General features: G+C 41.4%; 1 protein-coding gene across 1 annotated transcript in view; it reads left to right on the top strand.

Annotated features, from left to right (window-relative positions):
* The window catches only part of LRP2 (LDL receptor related protein 2), a 185,814-nt gene that overhangs the window by 155,724 nt on the left and 15,639 nt on the right, over window positions 1-14,451 (top strand). The window contains exons 64-69 of the mRNA XM_060105959.1: window positions 602-724; window positions 4,142-4,270; window positions 8,046-8,177; window positions 9,213-9,344; window positions 11,040-11,183; window positions 12,918-13,083. Coding sequence (XP_059961942.1) covers window positions 602-724; window positions 4,142-4,270; window positions 8,046-8,177; window positions 9,213-9,344; window positions 11,040-11,183; window positions 12,918-13,083 — 826 coding nt within the window. The remainder of the gene's footprint in view (window positions 1-601; window positions 725-4,141; window positions 4,271-8,045; window positions 8,178-9,212; window positions 9,345-11,039; window positions 11,184-12,917; window positions 13,084-14,451) is intronic.

Genomic DNA, 14,451 nt, shown 5'->3' with positions numbered 1-14,451 from the left:
GTAGGAAAGTCCATCATGGTGTAAAACTTTAATGAAAAGACTTTGTGTTCTAGAGACTCAATGAGAACTCCAGTCAGAGGGACAAACAGTGGCCTCTTGGCTCAGGTATGGTCCTGCTGGCCTCTCCAGCCTCCTGGCCACCATTGTCCTCCTCACTCCATGCTTCAGCCCAGAGACCTTTTATTCAGGTCCAGAAGCCTGCCTTCCTGACTCAGAATTTTTCCATGTGAAGCCTCTTCTGACCCCTCCTCCCCCAGATCTATATCATATCTCCACAGTAGATGCTTTCACAGCATGTTGCCTTTGTGGCTCTTATCACAGTTGTAGTTGAATGGTTAATTTGGAAAGTCTGTTCTCCTGCTAGAATAAACATCCCATGAGGATAAGGATTGTGTCTTTCTTTTTCCCAGTTGAATCTGATGCCCGGCACAGCGCCATGGTGTCAACTAGACACTCAAGAGCTATTTGTCGATTGGTTAATCGAACAAGCCAATGAAGGGATGAATCAAGCAAGCCTGGCGCTGGCACAGGAGTGTTTTTAGATACTGACCCTTATGTTTTGCTCTTAACCTGTATTTTTGCTTTTCCATCTGTGTTTTAGTGAGTGTTCCCTGTGATTCACCACACCGTTTCCGGTGTGACAACAATCGCTGCATTTATCGTCACGAGCTGTGCAACCATGAGGATGACTGTGGAGATGGAAGTGATGAGAAGAAGGAGAACTGTAAGTAAAAGTCAAAAGGGAGAAGGGAGGGCTTCCCTGGTGGCGCAGTGGTTGAGAGTCTGCCTGCCAATGCAGGGGACACGGGTTCGTGCCCCGGTCTGGGAGGATCCCACATGCCGTGGAGCAGCTGGGCCTGTGAGCCATGGCCGCTGAGTCTGCACGTCCAGAGCCTGTGCTCCGCAACTGGAGAGGCCACAACAGTGACAGGCCTGCGTACCACAAAAAAAAAAAAAAAAAAGGAGAAGGGAAAAAGTAGGGCCCCCAATTGCTTGCAGTTTGCAAAATGTACCTCAGGGATTTCAGTTTGTTCTGTAGAGGCTTGAGCTGCACCCGTGAGTGCAGATCTCCGTGGACATTATTGTTTGCAAGACCCTATAAACACGCATCACTCAGATGCAGCCCTTCCCTGCTTCTTCCTATTTCATTTGAAGCAGTTGTTGGCAAGTTCCTTAAGAAAGTGGTTGAGTCACACTTCACAAACTAATGGTTTCTCTCTTTTCAAAGATGAGGTTTGGTCACTCTTCAGCCTAGAGTTTCTAATTGCCAGTCTAGGCATGGGAAATTCTCAATGCCCCACTGAAAAGATCATGCTAAATAAGGCAGCTCTGATGTTCACAGAGCTTATCTAATATCCTTCTTTAAAATGAAAATGCATTTCCCAGAAGAGAAAGATGATAGATTATTTTAAGAGATAAGTTTCAAACTGGCTGCATTTAATATTTTAGATATTGAAAAAATCTGTGCTTTTACATTTTGAGACGGTTTTAAATCTATCCATTGAAGGAGAGAGTTGATTAATTTTCTGGGCAATTCAATTTACCTAGAAAAAGTCAGTGAGGAAAATTATTTCTCCTGAGTCGAATTACTTTTTTTCCTAAAAGGATATTATCTGGGAAAATTTAGATAAATGCTTAACTTTTCTATTTTCTATTCCTTATATTGATGTGGGCTTAGAATGCTTGCTGTCACCTGCTATCCCAGATGGCCATCCCAGGGACTGGGTGTCAGGGGCACTTTGATACTATTGCCATGTTCAAGTTTGTACCCTCCCTCTCCCTCACCTTTTTGGGGCAGAGATGAACCTGTGGTTATAACATTGTTAATATGTTTGTTTGAAGCATAGCACAAAAGAACGAAAACCCAGAAATAAAACCTTTTTTAAAAATTGGGGCAGGTTTACCCCTTTCCCTCTTCTCTTTCCATTTCCCCTATCAATCATGCCATTTTTCAGTGGAGCCAGACATTCGTAGCATGTGGTCAAATCCCAGAGTGGAAAAAAAGGGGTAGTAAACTAAAATTCTTCTCATGGAGCAGGATGTTAGAGGAAACACTGCTAGCCACCACAGTAGGCGAACTTGCAACATTTCAATAGCTTAAAACAGCAGAGGACTAAAGTTTGATGAAGGACAGGCAGCTCCCTCCATCCTGTAATTATGCCATCTGGAACACATAATCTTCAAGGTTGCTGAGGCAGGAGAAGAGAGAAATGGAGGAGACAGATTCCTAACTTCCTGGGCCTGGAAGTGACAGGTGTCACGTGTGCTCACAGTCCGTTGGTTGGCAGTAGTCACGTGGTCCCAATCTAACTGCAAGGGGGACTGGGAAATGCAGGGAAGTGCATGGATATTTAGTGAACACCATTTGTTTCTACCACAATTTACCCTGGTGTCACTAAAATTCCCTGTGCACTTTTCTTTCCATGCGTAGAACACTCTTAACCCCTCCCCCAGGGACATAACCCAGAGTCCCTCTCAGTAAATGGAATCCAGAAGCTCCAGGTGACAGGCACTAGTCATGCCATCGATTCCAGATGTGTTTCCTCTTGGTCTGGAGACCCATAAACTAAGAGACTAGTTTTATTTGTGTCTCCTGCCCCCAGTAGATAGTGGTAGAACAGGGGGAGCATAATGGAAGTAAACATCCTCATTGGGAAAGAAAGAATGAGAGACTCATTGCCATCCCTGTTCTGTAGCAATTCTGAAATGCCACTGGGCTGTGGTGGCACATGTTGGCCCAGGACAGTTCTGATTTACATCTGTTGCACTAGTGGAATTGTTAATAGAGCTCCTTTCCCTCTCACAAGCGTATCGACTTGGAGAGTAAATTGTATGTTTACCCTGTGCAGACATTGTGAAGGCCCTTATATAGTGGGGAATGGAGGAGATTTATTGATGAGGTCAAGACTCTGCTATGCCCATTTTTCCTCATTGTCTCTGCCTCCGCCCTTTGGGAGTGGTTGCTTGTCTATATCTCTCTTCAAAGGAAGAGGGAACAGGGGAGAATGCCCTCCTTAGGGGCACTACAGCTTTCCCAGCCACTCCCTGCTTGTAGAAGGTTGGGGTCCCAAGAGTTTTGTCACCTCAGTCACAGTGTTTTGGTTTATTTGGTCGTATGTTTTGGAAACCGAGCAGGCTTTTGATCTGCTTGCTTCCAGTTAGTTCTAAGTGTCAATAACCTTACTCAGTGTTTTTGTTTGTTTTGGTTTTGGGTTTTTTTTTTTTTGAGACACAGTTCTTGAATTTGTTGCATTTCTTTGCTTTGTTTCCCTCATGCACCTTTGTCCGTTATATTCAGGCCAGAAAAGTAGATGGGCATTCATTTAATTCACCTAAGAGATTTGACTGGTTCTTTTTAAACTTCAAAGTCTTGTGTCATCTAAATGCAGTAGGTTCTCTGCAAACTGCAAATTTCTGGACTTTATTTTCTTTGATTTCTGCTTGTAAATCAGCTAGTTCTTCCCCGAGCTTATCGCTTTCTTGCCAAACTCAGGTAATGGCAACCCGTGCACATTACTGACATTCCATTTTCTAACCTCTTTGCCCAGATTGACAAGTTCAGTGAACATGTGGTCCGCCTTCCAGTTTTTCCAAGGTGACAACTTTACAAATACTTTGCCGCTGCGTAACACAGGCCTCCATCTTTCCCTCCTTTGGGATCACTTTCCTCGGTGCCTGCCTCCTGACTGACGCCAATGCCGAATATTTTAGGTTTTGTTATGGAAGTGCCCTACTTCTATATCATTTAGGGTAATTAATACTAGTGACCTCAACCAACAAATTCAAACTCTCAGTGGTGTGACGTAGCAAAGGCTTATTTCTCACTCACGTAAAGGCCAGTGCAGGTTGCACGCCCTTTTCCATCTTGACGCAAGGCCAACTGATGCACATGGTCCCTGGGTTGCTGAGCAGGGAGGCACATAGGCTTTAATAGCTTCAGCTCAGAAGTGACACGTGTCACCTCCAACTCATAGTCCATTGGCCTGACCTAGACACATGGTCCCAACCTAACTGCAAGGGAGATGAGGAGTTGTAGGGAAGCGCACGAGCTTATTTGTGGAAATACTGCCTCTGCCACCGAAGGAAGCGTCGTGTTTCACAGAAGAAAAAGTTTTGACTTTACCTTATTCTTAAATTTTAGGTGTAGAACCGACTCCTAGACCTTGTACAGAAGATGAATTTAAGTGTAGCAATGGACATTGCATTTCACAGCACCTGGTATGCGATGATGTCAATGACTGTGGTGACCATTTTGATGAGATGGGATGCAGTAAGTAAATACTTATTTTTATACTTCATTGTAGTAACTCAGGTTAACCTACTGGAAGCATGCAATAACATAAAGTAGACGATAACCGTGTTTCTCTTTAATTTACACATTGTGTTCTGAACTGCAGTCAAGCCCGTAGCTACCTGTTATTTAACACTTATTCTATACCAGACATTGTGCTAAACAGTACATGGATTATCTCATTTCATCCCTGTAACAATCCTATGAGTTAGGTATTGTCTGTCTCTCTGTCTCTGTCTTTTAAACAAGTGAGGAAACCAGCTTACGGGTTAAATAAATTGGCTATGTCTTCCTGTCATTAAGAAACTGAGTCAGGATTTGAACTCTGATCTGTTTAACTGCAGGGCATATCCTGTTCCCAGTTCATTAGGTGCCTCTCAGCACCTTAAAGCTATTAATTTTGTTTCTTTGTACATATTTTCATCTTAAGCCAAATGCAGTATCTTTGGCACATAGGGAAAGAATGGCTGGTAAGAATGGAAATGTCACAGGGGACCTTGGAAGGACCACTTATTTTTAAGAGAGGATTTTGTGTTGGGAAAGGATGATGTATGCAATCAGGGATGATTCTAGCTTAATATTGTGATGGAAATCTTGGAAGGACATGCTAATAATTCGCACTTTGGTAGTCCTTTATAGCATGTATGAAATGCTTTCATATACATTCTCTAATTTGTCACTCAAGATAGCTCCAGGGGATTACTGCTATTATGTCTAACTATATAATAAAGCTCAAAGAGCTTAAGTAACTTGCTTGAGGTCACACAGAGTGGCAGAGGCAGAATTTGAACAGTCCTGGGACTGCAGTCTGGAAGAGCCGGCTTCTAGTTCCTCTGCAACTAGCTGTGCCACTTTGAGTATATACTGACTTCGTCAGGCCTCGATTTCTTCTTAGGAAAAAGGAGGGAGTTCTTCAAACCCTACGAGTCTGGACTTAGTCACCTTAGTTAGCTCCACGTGCTTTCAATTTTGTGGGCTTTAATCGCCTTTTTCTGAGGCACCCCAAAGATTTCCTGGCAAATTTTCTCCTGTGTGGGTTACAAAAGAAGATGAAGAATCAGCCATATTGAGTTGATTTGCCACTTGTTTCACACACCTTCTCAATGGGGTCTGGAGTTTTTGACATAATAATGTGACTTGATTAAATATTTAAAAAGCATAAACATGATGGAATTTGTAAAACCCAAAGGTAGATTTGGGTTCTGCCGCCTAGAGACTGATATGTGAATGGTTCCAGGACTTTGGACTATTTCCAAGTTAGGCTTAGGTCAAACATTGGTTTCTCTTTTAGTTACCTGTGCCAATTAAAAGCCTTAAAATTAACTGCAGTACTTTTAATTCAAATGACATTTAATTAAAAGCAGGGTTTATTTAAAGGAAATAGATATCACAGGCATTAATATGGTATGGAAGCAGCATTTCTTTTCAGATATTAAGTGGATTTGTGATATGGAATTCAGTCTTACTGCAGTGGGCTAATTTGACTAAGACATAGAATTCTTATTTAAAACACCAGTTCTTGGATGCTGCTAATCCACTTGCTTTCCTTTTCTTTTCCTTTCTTCTCCTCTTCCTCCTCCTTTTCTTTTAAACAGGATCACTGAAGTGTTTTGGACACATGTTTTCTTTCTTTCTTTCTTTCTTTATTTATTTTTTTTGCGGTACGTGGGCCTCTCACTGTTGTGGCCTCTCCCGTTGCGGAGCACAGGCTCCGGATGGGCAGGCTCAGCGGCCATGGCTCACGGGCCCAGCTGCTCCACGGCATGTGGTATCTTCCCGGACCGGGACACGAACCTGCATCGGCAGGCGGACTCTCAACCACTGCGCCACCAGGGAAGCCCTGTTTTCTTTTTTAAAAATATTTTAAAATCATGAAAGGAAAGACATTAATATTTTTCTCCTACCATTGAGGGATAAAGAAAAGAAGTTAACCTCAGGTTGCAAATATTATTTATATGATTACAGAGATAGATTGACCTGCTATTCCTCTGTCTGGTAGTTCTTATTCCTTCTTCATAAAATGGAAAATAGAGTGTCTACTTCAGAAATAGAGTATCATATATCTGGGTTGGGAGAGATCTCTTGTATTATGAATTAAAATGGTGATTGTTTTCAAATGAAAAAAGTTACAGGAAAGTCTTGACATTTGAGGATGAATCTCATAATGTTATAGAGTTCTGCTCTTGTTAAAGACTCATGTTTCACAATAGTATAACTCATTCAAAGGAACACTTGGTCCAGAAATTTTTACCTCCTGGGATCCCTAATCACATTATAGATTTTAGAACTGGGGAGGAAATCACAGAGCCTCATGATGTACTTGAGACTCAGAGAGGTTATGTGACTGGCTCAAGGCTATTCATGTTGATAAAAATAGGGTCACATTTATTGAATAATGCTGTGGAGACATTACTTACCAACCTTACAGAAATTTAAAAGGTAATAGAGAAATGCTATGAGAAACTTCATGCCAATGCATTAGACAACTTAGGTGAAATGGATAAATTCTTAGACAAAAAATGCTAAAACTGCCTCAGGAAGAAATAGAAAATCTGAACAGACTTATTTAGCAATGTGTCATTGTTAAGAGCTCAGACTAGACCTTTATTATAAGAGGTTCACGTATAAAGCTTTTAAGTATGAAATCCAAGGGCAGCACTCCATTGAAGGTCATTGTGCTTTATTTTGTGTTTTTGAAACTGAATGTTTTTCGTTTATTCAGACCACATACACTCATAGTCGTTGTACCTTAAAGCAGCGGTCCCCAACCTTTTGGCACCACAATTTTTCCACGGATGGGAGCTGGGGTTGGGGTGATGGTTCAGGCGGTAATGCGAGTGATGGGGAGCGATGGGGAGCCTCAGATGAAGCTTCACTCGCTCGCCCACCGCTCACTGCCTGCTGTGCGTCCCTGTTCCTAACAGGCTGCGGACTGGTAGTGGTCTGTGGCCTGAGGGTGGGGCACCCCTGCCTTAAGGGACCCTGAGAAGTGGCTAAGTTCACTTCATTGCCTACTATAGAAGACAAATAGATATAAATCTATTTTTATTTAAAAGAATTGAGTCAGGAGATACCTGTATCAGTGTCTTTTATTTATACATGTGTGTATATATATACATGTATACACACAATTGAGATGTATCTATTTATATATAAACATTATTTATATATAAATATAATTATATAATATTAAGATAGTGGAGGGCTTCCCTGGTGGCGCAGTGGTTGGGAGTACGCCTGCCGATGCAGGGGACACGGGTTCGTGCCCCGGTCCGGGAAGATCCCACATGCCACGGAGCAGCTGGGCCCGTGAGCCATGGCCGCTGAGCCTGCGCGTCCGGAGCCTGTGCTCCGCAACGGGAGAGGCCACAGCAGTGAGAGGCCCGCATACCGCAAAAAAAAAAAAAAAAAAAAAAGATAGTGGAGCAGGTGGTTACAGTTGTAAAGAGTCCCTGGCTGTGATTCTGTCCAGAACTGGTTGCTCTGAGAATGAGCCTGGCGGTGCTGAGTATAATCGGAAAATTGCCTCAAGGATCTAACATTACATGTATTTGTACAAATGGTTTTCAAGCCATTATCAGATATCCCTATACAGAGGTCTCTGATACTCTGCAAAGCTTATGGAAAGGGGTCATCTCAAGATGTTCTATAATTGGCTACCTGTAGGTGTTCTTCTGATATACCACTTGACTGTTCATTTGTGGCTGATGTGCTTTGTACTTTTCATTTGTAATGCTGGGATTTTGTTTTTCAGATACAGGAAAAGAAAGGTCATGTGCTGAAAATCTATGTGAACACAACTGTACCCAATTAAGTGAAGGAGGATTCATCTGCTCCTGTAGACCTGGGTTCGAAGCCAATAGTTTCGACAGAAACTCCTGTGAAGGTGGAGTATATTTCCTCCACTTCCTATTAGGGAGAACCTTGTACTTTTTAGATTCTCCATTCATTCCCTTTTACTAAACATGGTTTAATTCCTTTCATGGGGCTAAGCTCATGGTCCTAGCTCATGAGCTAGGACCATGACTCAAGGATGCCAGTTGCTTTTTCCCCAGGCTATCTTACTGGTGCCTTGCAGAGCATTGGGCTGTAGCTCATCTTCAGTAATGTCTGTGAAATTGATATGATTAATGAAGACCTGAGTGATGATGGCTACTTACTGTACCAGTGTCTGAGATCAAATTTTCTTTTTTTTTCTTTTTTTCTTTTTAACATCTTTATTGGAGTATAATTGCTTTACAATGTTGTGTTAGTTTCTGCTGTATAACAAAGTGAATCAGCTATACAACACAAGCCTTACTTTCTTCAAACAACACGTATTTATTACATACCTCCTTACGTCAGACAGAAATGAGTTCCCAGGTGTGGAGACCTAAGGGAGCTTATCAAGAATGGTAAATATCAAGTATGATTTTAGGTGTATTTGATCATTTGAATTTACTGTTCCTATCTCATGATGTGCCATACTCAGATGATTAGAATAGTTATTCTAAGGGCTGAAGCTTAAGAACTCAATTGAAAAAACCAATCAATGACTTCCCTTTCTGAAGCCAATTAGCAGGAGGGAAGTGGTACCAAACATCAACAGCACAATACCTGCTTCCTCAAAGGGAAAATCTTGTTCTGCTGTTGTACAGAGTCAGACTGCTTCTGTTTAAATATGGTCTTTGGGACTTTGGGTTCAATAATAGTCCCTACCTCAGAGAGGCTTGTTGGAAGATTAAATGAGGAAAAAACATGAAAAGCTTGTGAAACACTGTCTGAAACTTGGTCAGTGTTCCACAAACACTGGCATCATTGCTTATGTTCATCTGCACTCTTCTCATCCTTATTGCTCGTGAATATGTATTGAAACAGAAGCAGGGTCTCTGAGGAATGGATGGGAGCAGATGTTGCCCATTTGGTTTTATTTTGCCTACAGACATCAACGAATGTGAACAATTTGGGGCTTGTCCCCAGAACTGCCTTAACACCAAAGGAAGTTACGAGTGTTCCTGCGCCGAAGGGTTCAGGTCTGTGACTGACAGCCACGGAGGACGGTGTGCAGCTGACGGTAGGATGGTTGACCTCGGGATTAACTGATGTACCCAGCAATGCTGATGAGTACAGTATACCAGGAAATAAACTTTAGAGTCTTATTTTGTAAATTCACCAGCTACTTCTCTTCCAACACCCATCCACCCTCTTCTCCTCTCTCCTCCCCTGCCAAATTAAAACACTAACTACAACCCCCCAACAAATACCTAGGAGTTAAAACAAGAGTCAGGGGTTACGTATTATTCTGGATTTAGCCTCTGGTCCACCTGGATAAAAACTTCAAAAAGTGGACAAGATGTCACTCTCCAGAGGATTCAAACAACAAATGCTTCCCTGTAGGATGGTGGTCACCAAAATCTCCCAGTCCACTGAGGTCAAGGTTTGAGGCCCAGTAATCCAAAGCGGGTCACAAAAAGCATTCCATTCAATGGGTCACAGTCAGTTGGGGCAAATCAGGGACATTCTGTTGAGAAATGTCTTTTTATTGTTCATGGACTACTGATCACAGACAGAAAGCATCTGGCTTATTTGCGACTTCAGTGATTAGCTCTACATTTTAGGTTAATGCCAATATTTGAGAATCAGGCCTGAGTGAAAGCAGTAATAAATACGAGATAGAAATGACAATAAAAGTCAGAAGTATCATAGTCCAGATTTCCAGAGGTCTGATCTAAATCAGCATATCTCAGTTAAGGGGTCTTTATGATCTTATAGATTTGAATTTAAAGTTTGTAAATGAGTTTAAGGACTTGATAAGAAAATAGCATTTTTATTTTGCAAATGAAGGGTAAAATGGCTGTTCAATTTCTTCATACAAATTGGGCTTTTAAAGCATACATTTGACTAGCATACTTAAATATTTTACCCTCCAAGCATTTTTGACACTGAAGGAAATCTAGAGTAAAGGCATGTGAACAGTTGGTGTGGTGATTAAGCAGCAAATTAGAAAATGTTTAACTCTTAACTAACGAGATGACTGAAATAAATTAGAATATTTATATAAAACATTATGTCAGGATAAAGCAAATATATAAAATGAACTTTCAAAAGTTACTTAAGTTAGATTCGAGTGACATTATGAAAGTAAATTAAATTTTAAACATTCTAGGCAGTGCATCTTGGAATGAGTCACCATTTACATAGCTGCTTTAAGTAAAAAAAAATTTTTTTTAACCAAGAACAAGCTGCTTTTTGTCATTAGCTAGAAGCTAAATTGGGTCACAGAGCTGATTGCCTGCTAAAAGAATCACTAAAATCTGTCAGTAAAGAATGGGAAATGAGGACTTCAGGGTAAACTTTTAGTATGACTCTACATATTATATTTCTTCTGTGAGACTGAATGTCTACAATCTGGTCTTACTGTCAGTGAAAAAAAAAATCAGTGAAAAAGAAGTAGCTATCCAGGGGTCTCAGTCTTGGCTTAGCTTTAAACTGTTGCCCAAAGATAAAGAACTGATAATATCCCTAACAGAAATGTTAGCTTTCTACCTGAAATGGAGACAGGGATGTCGACAGTCACAGATTTTGCAACCCAGTTGATGGTCCGCTCTATTCATGAACAGAGATCAATTTTTAGAAAAATTCCTTTTTTGTTTTGTTTTGTTTTGTTTTTTAAGGGCAGGGAGGATATCTGCTGTTTTATATCCTACTGTCATAAACAAAAGTCCAGGTAGCATTCAAACAGATTAATCAGCCCTTCATTTGTTTACAGGTTACCCTCCTTTGCTGCTACTGCCTGAAAACGTGCGAATTCGAAAATACAATCTCTCATCTGAGAAGTTCTCAGAGTACCTTGAAGACCAGGAACGCATTCAGGCTATGGATTACGATTGGGATCCAGAGGGCACAGGCCTCAGTGAGTATAACTGTGGCATCGGTCATTGATAGCAGTTGAATACATTGAATTATAAAGTGTTGAACTTTGGGGAATTTATTTCTAATGAGTGAATGTTGTTGCCTGAGTGGAAGAGGATGCTCCCCCCACCCAGCGTGCTCCAGACAATTTAGCTGTGGCCGTGCGTCCCAGCCAGTGTCTCCCACCTTCTCACTGAACCTTCTCCCATTTCTGGGGACTATCCTTTCAGGATCACCTCATGTCCCATTGTTTACTGTCTCCTTGTCTTTGCCCTTGCCTTCCCCACCGTTGTACGCTTGGAAAATTTCTACTCAAAGACCCAGTTCAAAGTCACCTCCCTTCTGATGTCTTTGATAATCCCTCCTGGCACAGTTCTGTGAGCCTGTAGCATTTTATACGTGCTTCTACTAAAGCACATGTTATGTTGAGTTATAGCTAATTGTCTACGTATTTTTCTCCCTACATCTTAACTGTGTACTCTTTGGAGACAGAGATTGAATTGAATTCATCTCTACATGCCTGGCATCTGACCCAGCATCTAGTACAGTGTGTGTGGTGGGTGTTCAATGAGGGAAAAATGAATGAGGCTTACTGTGGAGTCTCTCATGGCTCTGTATGGCGTGTGGGAGACGGTAGTGGGGCAGGAAAACTTGTGTTCTATGCCTGTCTCCCTCATCTACTAGCTTTATGACCTTAAATAATTGTAACAATTCTCTGGATCTCCATTTCTTATCTGTAAAATAAAAGCAGTAATCTTGTTCGGCCTGCCTTCCTCTGAGAGTTGTTTTGAAAACCAGGTGAGATGACGGATATGAAAATGCTTTGCAAACTAACTATGTAAGATTTATTGCTGTTGTGTTTTCACATTTCATTATACAATACAATGAACTTTTCAAGAATGGTTCAGGGACTTCCCTGGCGGTCCAGTGGTTAAGACTTCGCTTTCCAGTGCAGAGGATATGGGTTTGACCCCTGGTCAGGGAGCTAAGATCCCACATGCCTCGCGGCCAAAAAACCAAAACATAAAACAGAAGCAGTATCATAATAAATTCAGTAAAGACTTTAAAAGTGGTCCACATCAAAAAAAATCTTAAAAAATAAAAAAGAATGGTTCATACCTAGGGAAGTATGTGCCTTGAAAGTCACCGTCTTCCTATGCTTTTTTTTTTTTAACATCTTTATTGGAGTATAATTGCTTTACAATGTTGTGTTAGTTTCTGCTGTATAACAAAGTGAATCAGCTATATGTATACATATATCCCCATGTCCCCTCCCTCTGGCGTCTCCTTCTTCCTATGCTTTTTAAAATGCTTGCTGTCCAATATCCTTTAGTCTATACATAAAATAAGACTTCTCATCTACACAGCTCCTTTATTGCTAGTATGGACTCAAACTCTTAACAATTTGCCCCTGGTTTATCTATATGTTCTGTTTTGGAAACTAGAACCTGATCCTAATGGGGGTAAATAGGCTGAAATATATTTTAATGGATTACCTTCAAATAGAGAGGACTAAGTGTCAATAAGTTATCAATTGAAGCATTTGTAGCTAATAGCTCAAGTATGATAGATTTTGAGGTTTGATCGTACTGGTTAAATTGAATTATTAGTATTATAGGAACGCCGATGAGGTAGAGGTGTCAATGAATGAACAGTACTTCACCTGATTAGACCCATTTCCTCCCTTACCTGGTGTTCCTAACAGGAGACTGACCTGTGTGTCTTGCCTCCGCAGGTATTTTATATTACACTGTGCTAGGGCACGGCTCTAATTTTGGTGCTATCAAACGTGCCTACATCCCCAACTTTGAATCTGGCAGCAATAATCCTGTGCAGGAAGTTAACCTGGATCTGAAATACATAGTGCAGCCAGATGGATTAGCAGTGGACTGGGTTGGAAGGTAAGTTTAGCCTCATTCTCCTCTTGCCTATTCTATTTTCCTGGCCAGAGCTCCCCTCTGCTCACCATGGCACATGAGTTAAACTGTCCCAGATTATAGGCACACTCAGCCTCAGGGGCAGCTGGGTGATGCCCGGGCTTCCTGTAGCCTCAGCAACTACCTCTGCTTCCCCATTGTGTCATATAAACATCATCACTTCCTATATTCTATGTGTACCATGAAAATTTTGGGAAAGCCCCAAGGTCAAGATTTTATATTTTATCTAGGAGAGCATTCTTGCCAACAGAGGTCTGGATTCCAAAGTGAACTTTCAGTATGGCAGCGCTGTTCATTTTGTGAAGAAATGGGACAGACTTACATTCTGCCAGCAAAGCAGTTGAGATGAAACATGTTTCTTTATGGTATTGTTTTGAGGAGGAACAATCCACATGTTGTGTTTTTAAGAGGCTATGTTGTCTGAACAGATTGGAAATTTGACTCCCCTGTTTAATCTTTGGGTTTGAGTTAATACAGCTGTTAGCTTTGATCTGCTCTTCTATACCTTCTAGAACTTCAGGGACCAGAGCCAGACATTTTGGACGATACCTGAATAAGAACCTTAAGTAGGTTTGTCATCAGATACATGCATGAGAGGCAAACTGATGTGGAAGAATTAATAACCTCCTTCTTCAAGGAAGAGCCTTGGGTTGGAATGACATTTGTGGGAAAGTAATTACATTACAGTCAGAATTCAACCATTTGTAGAACCGCTTATGTCCTTGAAATGAACTAATACAGGAAAATGTTTGCTGCACTCTGGGAGAACAGAGAATCCTTTGTAGTATTAATTAATTTTCACCTTTTCACTCACTTGTCTGGTGCTCTTGGAAGAACTTGAGCATCTCTGCAGAAGTTAAGTAGGTCCCACTGTGCCTGCAGCATAACAGGAGACTCATTTTAGCAACTTCTGTCAGGAAACCAGACCTCGGAGAGTCATGAACTGGAAACTCTAGACTTTAGCGCTTCCTTCTTCAAACCAACCACTTCCTTCTTCAAACCAACCAACCAAGATCTGTCTTCTTGTTTGAAGGTTTACCTCTTTTTCAGCCTTAATGAATGAGTAAATTTAAGCAACTGCTGGAACTCTTTCTGCTTGTTAGAGACTGAGACCTGAAGCCTTAGGGATGGAATAAGGGCAGGATGGCTTTGCTGAGTTTGTTATTTTGAATGGCTATTTCCACTCATCCTTGGAGCTGATGCCAGATTCCTAGTGATTCCAGTGGGCTCTTGGCTGAGGAGGAAGCCAACTCACAGGCAGTCAGAATGAAAGGACAACAGTGCCTCACAACTATCTAGAAGCAATTGTCTCATAATAATGCCGGCTGTGAG

Source organism: Mesoplodon densirostris, chromosome 8, assembly GCF_025265405.1.
Source record: "Mesoplodon densirostris isolate mMesDen1 chromosome 8, mMesDen1 primary haplotype, whole genome shotgun sequence".
NCBI lineage: Eukaryota > Metazoa > Chordata > Mammalia > Artiodactyla > Ziphiidae > Mesoplodon > Mesoplodon densirostris.
This window is presented reverse-complemented; position numbering and strand designations above follow the sequence as displayed.